Below are 13,928 nucleotides of genomic sequence, written 5' to 3'. Positions count from 1 at the left end.
AAATTATGCGAATACTTTTTGGAACGATTGACGTTTTTGGTCAAAGATTCTTTTCATGCTCGCACGTAGGGAATGTCCGACAGTAGGCTTGAAGAAAGAAGAGGCTCAAGAGGGCAACTACAGACTTAATGAGTTATTTTCAAGTTCGACAGCATGGTTGAACTTTTTGAGAATAGCTCGTTGGTCATTTCATATTTTTATTGTTTAATTTTTCTTTGCTCGTCAATAATTTATAGTGGTTTTTTAAAAATGGAAGTAACTAACATAGTTTGCTGAATGTTTCAGGTTACCATCGTGGGATTTGCCATACCAGCCACTACACATCGAACATAATTTTTCCTAAAAATAAATCGAGTATTAATAAAATTTGATTTTAAATGATATTTCATTTAAAAGACAGAAAATATTTTCAAATCATGATAGAGTACAATACCATTCTCAAATTCCCGCTCCAATATCATATCATTTTCCAATTTCTTATTACACATAGTTTCCCCACTTTTCATTTTTCATTTCATTCATAGAAACTAATTATCTTATAATTTTTTTTAATGTCTCTTTTATTTTTTTAGGGGTATTAATATTTAATCAATTATTATATATATATATTATATATTCAATTAATTTTCATTTTATTTCGTTTTAGGACATGATGATGCATTTGTAAGTATTGGATTTTGATCTAAAAAAGGAACATGTTATCGATGCATTCATTGCATCTTTGCAAATCTAAATTAATCTTTTCTTTTTCTTTTTCAGGTGCGTTTCCAGTCTCTTTTTTCAATGGGTAGCGGGTAGATTTTTTCTTTGCGAAGAAAGATCTACTTCAGGGATGCGACCCTGCCCACGCGAGCCTTGATTCTATCTTACCTCTAAAGATAGAATCATGTCCTTACCTAAAATTTCACCCACACCAAACGATCCTATTTTTAATATTTGATTAGCAGGATGAATTATGGAGACGATGCAAAATTTTTTTCAAGAGGAGGAGGTAACGAACCATAGGAGGACTGACTTATATTAAATGATAGTAGAAAATAATTATTTCTATAAGTAAATGTGTGTATGTGTGTGAATATTTTTAATCACTTTGTTGTTTCATATAACTATTCCGTTCGAGTGGAAGGAGAAGTGGATTAGAAGAGTACCAGAGGAGGACCAGAAGAGGACTTAGTTATAATAAAGGATAGTATAACGTAATAAATTGTATAATTAGATGTATTATTTTAATCTTTTTATTGTTCTCCCCGTAGCATCGCACGCGTGTGATAATTATTCTTAATGTATTTTATTTGTACATAGGTTCCATGGAAAAACCCACAATTGCATACATTTTGTATTATTTTTATTTTTTTTATGTAGATTGAAAATTATTATGTATAAAATATTCGTTAATTATAATCTTGGTATGTGTAATTATTAAAATTATATTTAACTGTATTAGTTTTCACTAAAATCATTGATGTAACTTGAATTTTATTCAGATGTACTCCTCGTTTTCATTTTCTTATTCGATATTCAAACTTTTCTCTTTATTCTCGATAATCATTGTGAGGTTTCTTAGATGTAATTCTTAGGGAGGGGCCTAAGAGTGGGGCTCATTAAAAAACGTTCTCGGGGTAATCATTTTCTTTGGTTTTAATTTAATTCGGATGGGGACATCTTCAGGATGCACATCCCGGGTCTTCGGAAGCGGTTAGACCTGGGCAATGGTGTTTTACTTTCAGTATAATGTTTAACATATTTAATATGTTGTACATTCCATTGCAAGTAAAATCCAGTCAAAGACCGCTTACCATAAACATTATAATTGTAATTAGTTTCTTTAACTTCCTAATAAATACCATATTCTTTTATTCCTTTCCTTGGTTCCTTTTATCTATTTCATATACAGAAACTAATTACTTTATAATGTTTTTTTAATAACTTTTATGTATTTACAGATACCAGGGAGTAGTCCAAAATTGTTGATCTATAGAAAAGATTGTATTCGATTCATTCAATTGCATTCGATTCATTCAATTGCATTCGATTCATTCGATTGCAATGAATTTATCACATACTCGTTTTGATTTTCTTCTACTTTTGTTTAAAATATATATGTATAAAAAACGCATTTCTGAAGGCACACACGTATTTAGACATTAAAAATTAAATATTATACAATTATTTTAAATTTTCTTACAATATAACTATGCTATATATATTATCAAAGAATACAATCTATACTATCATTCAATGGTGGTCCTAGTGGTAACAAAAATGATGCTGGGTAGATAAAAAGGGAGACTTGTGAGTTTCTATATACTTCACCACATTGCATAGAATCGCAACAGCAGAAAAAAATGAAAGAATGAGAATATTTACCTATTGTTTATACATTATGAACGATTAACCTATTTCTTTTCACTACTAATTATTCATTTTTTCTGCTGTTGTGGTTCTATGCCAACTTTTTTGAGCTTTCTGCATTCTCTGCTACTATCTTTGACTAGATTGTAGGTAAATAAGAGCTTACTATTACCACTTACTCGATCAGTTTAACAGGAATAGTGAGTACAATAATACACACGCATATGTATATATAATATATATATATTCATCTTTATTCAAAATAAAATATATTTTAAATAGTATCATTTACAGCAAAATTCGCGGGTAGTTTAAGTAACTATATGAAAACAACATTGATTTTCTATTTTTTTTAATTTTTTTTAAATTATAATGTTATAAAAATTAAAATACTAACAGTAGCATAAAGTAATTCATAATTAATTTCGAAAACTATTAATTTGATCCTCTTCTCTTCTTTTCTTTGATCTTCTTTTTCTTCTCGTTTTATTTTATTCTTTTTATCATATGATTACAAAAATATTTCAGAATTATTAACCTGAAATTTCCTCTGATATTTTATTCGTACTGACATACAAATTTGCATCACAGCCTGTCTGTGAAAGGAGCTTAACATCTGTGATCGTATGGTTTTTTATAAACTTTTTATATAAGGGTTCAGTTATTATTAATTCTGAAGCTTCCTGCGCAGTTAATTTATCCAAAGTATAACGAGGAATTTTTATTTTCCCGATCAAATTTTTATTTACCTATTTGAGATTAAAAAAATATTGAATAAATTGAAATTTATAAAATTTATTAATCTAATGTGTATCTGTGTGTGCGTACGTACATATATACACTTCATATAAAAAGAATAAAATAAACTTACATGAATTTTCATTTCCATTTTATAATCCATATCTATTTCAGGCCACTTTTGCTCTAATACATCTTTATCCAATAGAACTTCCTCTTTATTCATAAGATGATTCGATATAGAACAAAATGCAGTCCATAATTCTGAAGCGAAATGTGGAGTTAACGGTGCAAGCATAATTATTTGTGCAGCTAATGCTCGTTCATATTCGCGACTTTTTAATTTGCACTCACTGCATACTTTTTGTAAGCTGAAAATTTCAAAGCATAATAATTAAAATTGATTAATGTTTCATATACTATATTTGATAATTAAAACCTTTTTATTTTTATATTAACTTACCTATTTGTAAGTCCTTGCATTCTAGATATTGCAACGCTTATCTGCTGCGATCCTGTGATATTAAAAGTAACTGTTTTTAGAAAATAATTTCTACTATCAAACATGTATTCGTCATCCTTAACGTATTTAGGATCAATAGGTGCTTTCTGAAGTTCTTCTAATGATAAATTTTCTCTCATTTTAATAAATTCTTTCAGGATCTTCCATATACGATTTTGCCAGTTTTGTATACCGCGAATAGCTGATAAACATAAATAAAATGCGATTATAAGTATATACAAACTAATTTTATCATTTTTATAATATAAAACGAGTTCTACTATATATTTTAATATCTAGCTTAGAAATATCTTAAGAGAAGATCGTATTATTTGATCTATAATAATTATAATAGTAAATAATATAAATATCCATTTAAAATACATACTGTCAGTCGACCAATTTCTATGCGAAGTTGGAGCTACATCAGCCAATATTAATAATCTAGTCGTATCTATACCATAGGATTTTAAAAGTTCAAGAGGATCAATTCCATTGTGTTTTGATTTAGACATTTTCTCCCAAGTAACTGTAACAAGTCTTCCAGTACTTTTTTCTGTATACTTGTTATCCATTTCATTTTTAATAACGTCACTTTCTTTTATATACTGTTTAGTATCAGAGATTTGATAAGTTTTTCCCATTACCATGCCCTGTACGAGAAGTTGCTTAAATGGTTCACGTGTTGGAACAAGACCCTCCTCGTATAAAAAGTGGTTCATAAATCGAGCATAATATAAATGAAGCATAGCTGTAATCATATGAAAAATTGATTAAGAAATATGTGAGCTATGGACAAACCAATCAAATTCAACATTTGAACGTACCATGTTCCTTTCCGCCTATATATAAATCAACAGGTAAAGATTTTTTGACTTTTTCCGGAGAAAATATTTTTTCGTTATTTTTTGCATCGATGTATCTTAAAAAGTACCAACAACTATCTACAAATGTATCCATTGTATCAGTTTCTCTGATTGCATGATTACCACATTTTGGACACACAGTCTCTAACCATTCTTTGGCATCGAGTAAAGTAAAATGACTTTTTTCTTTTAAGTTAAAATTAATGTTTGGCAATGTAACAGGTAGCTGACTGCGTGGCACAGGTTGAATACCACAATTGTGACAATATACAATTGGAATAGGTGTGCCCCAATATCTTTGTCTAGAAATCAGCCAATCCTTCAATTTAGAACTTACTACATATCCACCAATATTCCATTTCTTTGCCTTAATTAATACGTCATCAAGTTCATTCTGCAGTTCTAAATGAGAACGTATATTGTGTCGTTGGAATGGAATTTTCACAGATTCTGCAAATTTGTAATCTTCCATGGAAGCAGAAGGAATACCTAAATGATTATCTCTTAATTGTGGAAAAACTAATTCTTCTGATATAAATATAGGTAATTCTTTTTCAGTAAAAGGATTTATTACAGTAGCTTTCAGTTTTTTAGTCGTTGCGTTAACACTTTCTGCGTATTGTTGTTGATTTAATATGTTACTAGGAGAAATAACAACAAATTTTGCAAATTTGATAAATTCTGGCTTATCAGTCCACAGATTTATAATTTTAGGGAATTCAGAAATATCCGAAACTAATTTGAAGTCAAAACTTACACCATTACAATCACCTATCCAATTTTGTTGAATTTTTATAATATCTTTCCATTCTTTTAATGTCGGATCTTTTAATCCATCCAATAAAGATCTATAATATGATAAAAATATTGTATTTTATTAAATTTGTTTTTTGTCCTGTTAAAATAGTTATTACTATAAACATACTTTGCGAAAGCTGTAGTTCTGATAAACCACTGATTTAATAATTTCTTTTCTACTGTAGCTCCAGACCTCCAAGACTTATTATTTACATCAACTTGTTCTTCTGCTAGTACAGTTTTGTCAATAGGATCCCAATTAACATATTCTTCTTTTCGATAAACTAAACCTTTTTCAAGAAGTTTTAAAAATAATTCTTGAGTCCATCTATAATATTCAGGATCGCAAGTCGAAATTTCTCGGTTCCAATCGAATGAAAAATTAAGAGCATTTAATTGCTTGCGCATTGTATTTATATTACTCCTAGTCCATTTGCTAGGGTCAATTTGTTGTTCAATAGCTGCATTTTCAGCAGGTAGACCAAATGCATCCCATCCCATAGGATGAATCACATTTTTACCTAAAATAAATATTAAGTGTCATTATCAGTTCTTAATTATTATTTATACAGGATGTCAATGTGTTCTATACACACTCTGCCACTTTAGATGCGTTCTCTCATTTCTCTCATTACTAATTTAATATTTTTTTATTATGAAAAATGACAATTTGATAATATCTTTATTTATCTTACCTGCCATTTTATAAAAACGTGCTATAACATCACTGATGGTATAAACTCTGACATGGCCCATATGAAGATTTCCAGAAGGATAAGGAAACATGGAAAGAACATAAAACTTATCCTTTTTGTCATCATTTTCATCATATAAATCGAAATTAACTTTCTTCTTCCAATGTAACTCTATTTTATTTTTCGTATTTATATCAAGATTGTCATCCTAAAAACTATATGCATTGAAATTTTAAATATAAATTATAAAACTAACACATATTTTACTATTTAAATAAAATTTAAATATAAGTTATAGAGCAATAAATGTAAATTAAAAGATGTAAAAGAATTTTAATATTACCTTCAATGAACAAATACCAGTAGAGGCTAGTCTTTTTATAAATTTTTTAAAAAAGTATTCATCTCGATTTTTTAAAATCGGTTTTAATAAATTTATAAAACCGTACTTCATGTTTTGTTTTTTTAACTTTCCAATTAGTATTAAATGATAATTGTAGCCCTATCAAAACTTATTTTAATATAATTTAATATCAATAAAGTGAAGTCTCTTTACATCATATATATAACCTATATATATATATATATCTATAACCATATATACATAACATAATATAACAGAACACCGACTAAGAAAAATTGTCTTGTGGAATTGCGGCTGACCTAAGCGCCACAGCGTTTGATGATCTAACTAGCATCTCTATTCACGCGACAATAAAATAACATGAGCGCATGCGTCAAATGAATTCCACCCACCTTTAACTTCATAACTAATGTTACTAAACAACTCTAATCAAATTAATCTTTATATTCATAACATAATAAATTAAATAATTAATAAGCCTGTAAGAACTTATAACCCAATATTTATATAACTAATGTATTTTTTTTTAATTTATAAAATTAGAATGTATAATTGTAATAAGAATGTTTATTTCAGTTTGGAAAAGTATAGACTCTTTCATCGAAAGTTCCTTTTCCGGATGTGGATTATATGGAAGAAGAAGTGAAAATTTGCTCATATATTGAATCTTTCTTAAATGTAAGCATCTGATAATTTTTTAATACTTTATATAAAAAGAGTTATTTTCAACATTTTCTTTTTATTTTTTATAATAATATATTTATTCATCTACGTATATGTATATATGTTTAATTTCAAAATATTGTACTTTCGTGTTGTGTATTAATCATTGAGAGAAAGGTTAGGAATACTAATGCATATTGTAATTACTATTATAATTATAATTATAATTAATTTGTAATAGAGTAAAAAAATTTTTCATATTAACATATATACATTTCAAGTATTTTTTGTTTTATATTTTTTACTTCATTTTGAAATTATATGTATATACAGATGTGTTTTAGCATTCAACAAATTTAATATTGATATGCATGTATGTTCGATATACAGTAATTGTTTATCGTTTTATTAATAACTAATTAAGCAATATTGTATAGAAGAAACATATTCCTGTCATAACATTAATCTCAATATTTTCAACAATTACAGTTTCACAATGGGGAAACGTAATAATATGATCCCTAATGGGCACTTCCATAAGGATTGGCAACGGTTTGTTAAAACTTGGTTTAATCAACCTGCAAGAAAATACCGTCGTAGACAAAATCGAATAAAGAAAGCTCGTGCAGTTGCACCAAGGTAATTATCGATAGTTTAATGTTATATCATATAATATACAATTACTATTACTGTAACTAATATTTGAATAGTATAGAATTTTTATTTTCACACCGAAATTTTGTTCACAATGATGAAAAATAATATTCATTTATTTATCGTATTGAGTATTATCTCTAGTTTACAATAATACGAGATATATTAATAAAATGTTATTAATATTTTGTCATTTAATACATTAAACACCACATACTATAATCAACAATATTACAGTTATATTTTGTATGCTTATTTGCTCTATTTAATTGGTTTTGTTTAGTATGAAAAAAGAACAAATTTTTGATGATAAATGACTATTTGTGAAAAATATTGTGGGTATTTTAACAATTTATATATGTATTTTAGGCCTGTCAAGCTTTTAAGACCTATTGTGCATTGCCCAACATTCCGCTATCACACTAAAGTTAGGGCTGGCAAAGGTTTTACTCTTCAAGAACTTAAAGCTTCTGGTTTAAACAAGAGATATGCTAGAACAATTGGAATTGCTGTCGACCCAAGAAGACGCAATAAATCCATTGAATCTTTGCAAGTAAATGCTCAGAGGCTGAAAGAATATAAAAACAAATTAATCCTCTTCCCCATAAATGAAAAGAAGGTATGTTTATTAATATAAAATATTTTTATTGAAATATTTGCTAAAGCCTTTTATGTTCGGATAACGAACACCTCACAGAACAAACATGAGAAGAAGTATCGATGTGTGTAAGCTTTATAGAGTTGTACAGTATGTGATCAGGTAACGAACATTGGCTTTGAATGGATCATGTTTGTTAACTAATCACTTAGTGTATTTGTATGTTATATATTTATGATATATACTTGATATACTTGATAACGTAATGTATTTTAAATAGCTATGCTTACTGCAACTTGGGCAGCTATGCACCTACAAGCTACTACACTCGTGGTTACTATTTAAATCTTCTATTTTATTATCTTTATTTATTTATACTACTGTTTTTTTTTATTCGTACTTTTATATAAAAAGTCTACTGAGGCGATAAAAGTAAAAACCAATTAAAAAGTTCAATTGCCCAGATCTTCACTAAATATAATAATAATATTCTATTTTTATCAATTAATAGCCTAAGAAGGGTGATGCAACCGAGGAAGAAATGAAAACGGTTAACCAAATGTTAGGAGAAATTATACCTATTCAACGTCAACCAGCTATGAAAGTGAAAAAACATGTTATTAGCGAAGATGAAAAGAAATTCTCTGCATATATAACATTACGTAAAGCTAGAGCAGATGCTAGATTAGTGGGAATAAGAGCAAAGCGCGTTAAAGATGCTACAGAGAATCCTGATGATGTTACCAAGATTGGCAAAGACAAAAAAACTAAGAAGTAATCTTTTTTTTTTTTTTTATAGAATTGTAAACAAAAATAAATAACTTCTACTGAAATTTTTGTTACATATAAAATATTTACTTATGCACACCACTATCACTATCATATAATAATAATAGCTAATTATATCTTTATGTATAATTACTTTAATTTTAATATTTAAATTAAAAGAATAAACCCAAAACTTTTCAACCCACCGTCGTATAATATTTTATTAAATAAATTAAATTTTTGTATTGTGCAATATATAATTTACATCTGCACCTTTTCGAAAATGAATAACAATACAGATTCTGATTGGCCAATCCAGCTTCACGGTAACCTATATTTGTTTTATCTACAATTTTTCATTGGTCTATTCTTTTTATGGGATGAATTTCTAATAATTGTTACTAGGTATAAAAAAACCTTTAATTTAATATTTTTAATAAAAAATATTAAATATCTGTTAATAATCATATATTATAAGCGGATAAAAGAAATAAAAATTGTATTTGATATCTTACGTTAGGGTAAATTTACAAATGACCGTTACCGGTATTGAAAACACTACCCACTTAAAATTTAAATATTTGAAACAGTTTACAGTTGGAAAATTGTCTGACTGATCAGTCAAGTAGGTTTTATAAATATTTTTGTAATAATAATGTGTTTTTATATATATTTGTCGAAATAAATATTATTTTGTAAATAGTAATTGTTAGAAGTATAGTTCAGTGAGACCAAAGGAAAATAAGAACAGAAATCTAAGGAAGAACACACAGGCTTTTTGACATATTTTCAAGAATAATTGAAAAGATTAATTATATCTAAAGCACAATGAAATCTTCGTAAGTTAATCAGTATATTCATAGTATATTATATATTTGAATAAATTCTTTGTCGTATGCAATATGTATTTGTTTAACAAAATTGACATTAGAATATTGGATATCATATGTTTTATCAATTTTGTTTCTATTATTAAAATAATGATCCAAGAACAACACAAAGATATTTCATTATAGTTGTTTTGTTTATACGTTTATTATTTTAGACGTGGAAAAATGTTAGGGTCATCCCGAAAAGCGATTAATCGCATAAGAGGTGCTAACACATCATACAAAGATCCTGTTCAAGTATACTGCCGTTTAAAACCTATGCAATTTCCTAATGATGTATCGTGTATGAGAGTTGTATCAGATTCAACAATAGTAATCACACCACCAGAATCTGCAGTTAATTTTCGTAATACCACTAATAAGGAAATACAAACGACATTTACTCGTGTGTTTCCACCAGATGCTACACAAAAGGAAATATTTGATACGGTAGCATTACCTTTGGTTGAAAATCTTATACAAGGAAGAAATGGTTTATTGTTTACATATGGGGTAACTGGTAGTGGTAAAACGTATACTATGACTGGAGATACTTCTCAAGATGGGATTATGCCTCGTTGTTTTGATGTTATATTTAACAGTATTATAAATTATCAAACTAAGAAATTTGTATTTAAACCTGATAAACTCAATGGTTTTGATGTGCAAAGTGAAGCAGATGCGATGTTAGATCGACAAAGCGAAATACATGCTGGACTTATGTCTCAGAAAAGCAGTAAATCTGGAAAACTGTAAGTCAAATGAAATAGCCAAATTATAATTAGTTAACGAAAAATTCGTATCGTGAACATAGTCTTTGAACGGATTATGTTTATTAACCAATCATCCACTATATTACAATATATATATATATATATATTCGAGGATTCAAAATATATTTATATTAATTATTTTTTATTAGACGTAAAGTGGAAAGTGACAGCGATAGTAATCCTGCTATAATTCGTGGATGTAATGAAATCCAAGTTCTTCCTATCGAGCAAGACAATGCATATGCTGTGTTTGTTACATATGTTGAAATATATAACAATAGTGTATATGATTTGTTGGATGATGATGATGTTAGAACTAAGTATGTTCAATGTTCAGTAAATCATTGAATATAATTTTTTATTGAACAAAATTATAATACTGTATATTGTATATTATTCATTAATACTTTGTTGCAATATTTAGAACATTACAGAGTAAAATTGTAAGAGAAGATGGTAATAAAAACATGTACGTTCATGCCGTCACTGAAGTGGAAGTGAAAAGTTCAGAGGAAGCATTCGAAGTGTTTCATCGTGGTCAACGAAAAAGACGTGTTGCTCATACTGCTCTTAACGCAGAATCAAGTAGATCTCACAGCACATTTACTATTCGTCTTGTACAGGTAATATTTTATACATATTTTTTACAAGTATGTGTATATGTATATACACATATATTATCTCTTATACTCGTGAATCTAATATATCAGTAAATAGGCACCTTTAGATAGCGATGGTGAGCAAGTTACGCAAGACAAACGTGTTGTATGGATAAGCCAACTATCATTAGTTGATTTAGCTGGGAGTGAACGTACAAATCGTACTAAGAATACAGGGCAACGATTGAGAGAAGCAGGTATATAGTTAATATAATTTTTTAATTCTCTCTTAGCATGTTAAACCTCATGTCGGTTCCTATGAGATTTGGCGCCTAACATGTTAAAATATATTTCTATATACAAAATCTATTATACATATATGTATATAATTTGCAAACAGGAAATATAAATAATTCGTTGATGACTCTTCGATCTTGTATGGAAATCTTAAGAGAGAATCAAATACAAGGAACTAACAAGATGGTGCCGTATAGAGATTCTAAACTTACGCATTTATTTAAAAATTACTTCGATGGGGAAGGACAAGTTAGGATGATTGTTTGCGTTAATCCAAGAGCAGATGATTATGATGAGACTATTGTACGTTATGTAGTAATAATAATAGTGCATACATATGTGCGTTTGTATAATGTCAAAGTTTGTTTTAATTGCTTGATAATATTATATCTGTGCAGCAAGTGATGAAATTTGCTGAAGTAACTCAAGAAGTACAAGTAGCAAGGCCCACGGTTAATAAAATCGATCTTGGTTATACACCTGGAAGAAGACAAGCAAATAAAGTATGTAACAAACAGAATTTAAGATTAATATTTGATAGATTATTAATATTGTTAATGAAATAATTATTTTGGTAGATATTTAAAGAAGCAAAAAATAGATTGGAAAAAGAAGGCCGTGTAGAAGTTAATGGTTTAGAAATTGATATTGGTTTAGTGTACAGGTAAATTTCATAATTTGTTCTCAATGCAATTATTAATTAATTTTAGTTGTTTTATTTTCTTTAATTGTTTTATTATTATTTCTTGTTTTGTGTGTGTTTTTAGCTTGGGTGGACCATTCCCTGAATTAGAAATGAATAATCCACACAATGATCAAATCATAACAAATTTAATGCACTTCTTGGAGCAAAGAATAAACAAACGAAATATGTTACGGACTGATTTACAACAAAAGCGTAAGACATTTATTTTAATTATATGTAGTTTTATATATATAAAGGAAAAACTAATAGATATTTTTTAAAAATACATTCTATTTGATTGTATCTTTTTTATAGAAAATGAATTCAGAAAAATGCTTTCATCGATGGAAAAAGAAAATATTAGTTTAAAAGTAGATAATGCTTCATTGAAAGCTACGAACGCGCAGCAAAAGAAAAAGATTGTAGCTTTGGAAGGTCATCTTGGGAAAACGGAAGCGCAAATCGATAGTTTGATTTGCAAATTAAACAGTGCAAATGAAACGATAAAAACTATGCAACAGGAAGTAAAAAATAGAGACATGGTATTAAATCAACGTTTGATAGATAAACAAAGAGCCAAACAAAAATATAATACTAAGATACAGGTAGAGACGGATAAGATGAATAAAGAATTAGAAGTAAAACTTCGTCAACAACGTGAACAACTTCAGAATCAAATGAAAGCCCAAGATGACAAATTGAGATTAGTTAAACAAATTTTAGTTGACGAAAACGTTAATTCAGAAAATATTTTATCCAAGGATGTACCACCTGTTACGCCTGTTCGTGTAGCAGATATTACGAAAAGGTTAGTACCTTTTACAGAAGGAAGATCACGGAAAGATAAAACAATGATATCAAATGTAAGGTATAGACGTTCTCAAAGCGCAGATAGGTGGATTGATCATAGACCTGGAGCACTTGCTCCTCTTGGTACTGTCCTCCAACCACTAATGCGTAGAAGACGAAGTGTTACCCGACTTACGAGTCCAAAAGAAATTACAGATGGTGCGTCTAGGTATTGCCTAGTCGCACAAGAACATGATACTGATGGAGAACTTGAAACCAAACTTTTTAAGGGAGATATTTTACCAACTTCTGGCGGAGGAGCTCAAGTAGTATTTAATGATATGGAATGCCTAAAACAATCATCACCAAAAGCAAGAAAACGTAGTGGACTAGACGAAGTAGATAGTCAAATAAGTTTAACAAATCACAGTTTAGAATTACATAATAAAAGGCCACGAATAATAAATTAAGTGATTTTTATGAAAAGGAAGATTTTCTTCAAACTTTAGTATACTATGATTCTTCATATAATAGTATTACTTCAAGAGATTATATTTAATTTATGTAATTTTCGATCAAATATTTTTACTGTGTCTATTTTAAACAGTACTAACAGTGAAGTTCTTAATATTACGAGGTACATTTTAGAATTGTATATTCTTGTAGAGAGATCACACTAACGATACGTAATTTTTTTATTAGATTTAGAAATAAGATCATTTTAATTTTTATTCTACTCTTATACAATAGAGATTTTAAATAATGTTTCTTTTTTATATGAGATTAGTCCTATATTGTATTTCAATAAAATATTATATAATTTTTTTTACAATTTTATATCTAAGAATTTGATATAAAACGTTTCATACTATAAGAAATATCCGAATCATAATAAAAATCATAATAATGTGTTATAAT

At 28.1% G+C, this 13,928-nt stretch overlaps 3 protein-coding genes across 4 annotated transcripts; 2 read left to right on the top strand and 1 right to left on the bottom strand.

Annotated features, from left to right (window-relative positions):
* Nucleotides 1-2,797: 2,797 nt before the first annotated feature.
* LOC106786744 (probable leucine--tRNA ligase, mitochondrial) lies at nucleotides 2,798-6,391 on the bottom strand. Of its 2 annotated transcripts, none has more exons than XM_014748472.1 (8): nucleotides 6,295-6,391; nucleotides 5,952-6,159; nucleotides 5,384-5,777; nucleotides 4,420-5,306; nucleotides 3,981-4,343; nucleotides 3,554-3,794; nucleotides 3,224-3,461; nucleotides 2,798-3,101 (listed from the first exon to the last, which is right to left on the bottom strand). In XM_014748472.1, exons 2-8 carry the CDS (start codon nucleotides 6,040-6,042, stop codon nucleotides 2,886-2,888), a joined length of 2,430 nt encoding a protein of 809 aa, XP_014603958.1. In that variant the 5' UTR covers nucleotides 6,043-6,159; nucleotides 6,295-6,391; the 3' UTR covers nucleotides 2,798-2,885. The 2 variants fall into 2 exon arrangements, with proteins under 2 accessions (XP_014603958.1, XP_014603956.1); XM_014748470.1 differs by having other exon boundaries at nucleotides 5,952-6,166; nucleotides 6,295-6,385.
* Nucleotides 6,392-6,891: 500 nt separating this feature from the next.
* On the top strand, nucleotides 6,892-9,054 carry LOC106786737 (60S ribosomal protein L13). Its single transcript, XM_014748456.1, has 4 exons — nucleotides 6,892-6,993; nucleotides 7,468-7,617; nucleotides 8,002-8,251; nucleotides 8,742-9,054. Exons 2-4 carry the CDS (start codon nucleotides 7,475-7,477, stop codon nucleotides 9,006-9,008), a joined length of 660 nt encoding a protein of 219 aa, XP_014603942.1. The 5' UTR covers nucleotides 6,892-6,993; nucleotides 7,468-7,474; the 3' UTR covers nucleotides 9,009-9,054.
* Nucleotides 9,055-9,440: 386 nt separating this feature from the next.
* LOC106786735 (kinesin-like protein KIF23) lies at nucleotides 9,441-13,686 on the top strand. The gene is made up of 10 exons (XM_014748452.1): nucleotides 9,441-9,837; nucleotides 10,044-10,619; nucleotides 10,790-10,960; nucleotides 11,065-11,263; nucleotides 11,358-11,496; nucleotides 11,640-11,839; nucleotides 11,935-12,039; nucleotides 12,115-12,200; nucleotides 12,304-12,434; nucleotides 12,537-13,686. Exons 1-10 carry the CDS (start codon nucleotides 9,827-9,829, stop codon nucleotides 13,478-13,480), a joined length of 2,562 nt encoding a protein of 853 aa, XP_014603938.1. The 5' UTR covers nucleotides 9,441-9,826; the 3' UTR covers nucleotides 13,481-13,686.
* The last annotated feature ends 242 nt before the right edge of the window (nucleotides 13,687-13,928 follow it).

Source organism: Polistes canadensis, unplaced genomic scaffold (assembly GCF_001313835.1).
Source record: "Polistes canadensis isolate GaletaPanama2010 unplaced genomic scaffold, ASM131383v1 scaffold_80, whole genome shotgun sequence".
NCBI lineage: Eukaryota > Metazoa > Arthropoda > Insecta > Hymenoptera > Vespidae > Polistes > Polistes canadensis.
The sequence above is the reverse complement of the archived record's forward strand: the minus strand, read 5'-3'. Positions and strand labels throughout refer to the sequence as shown.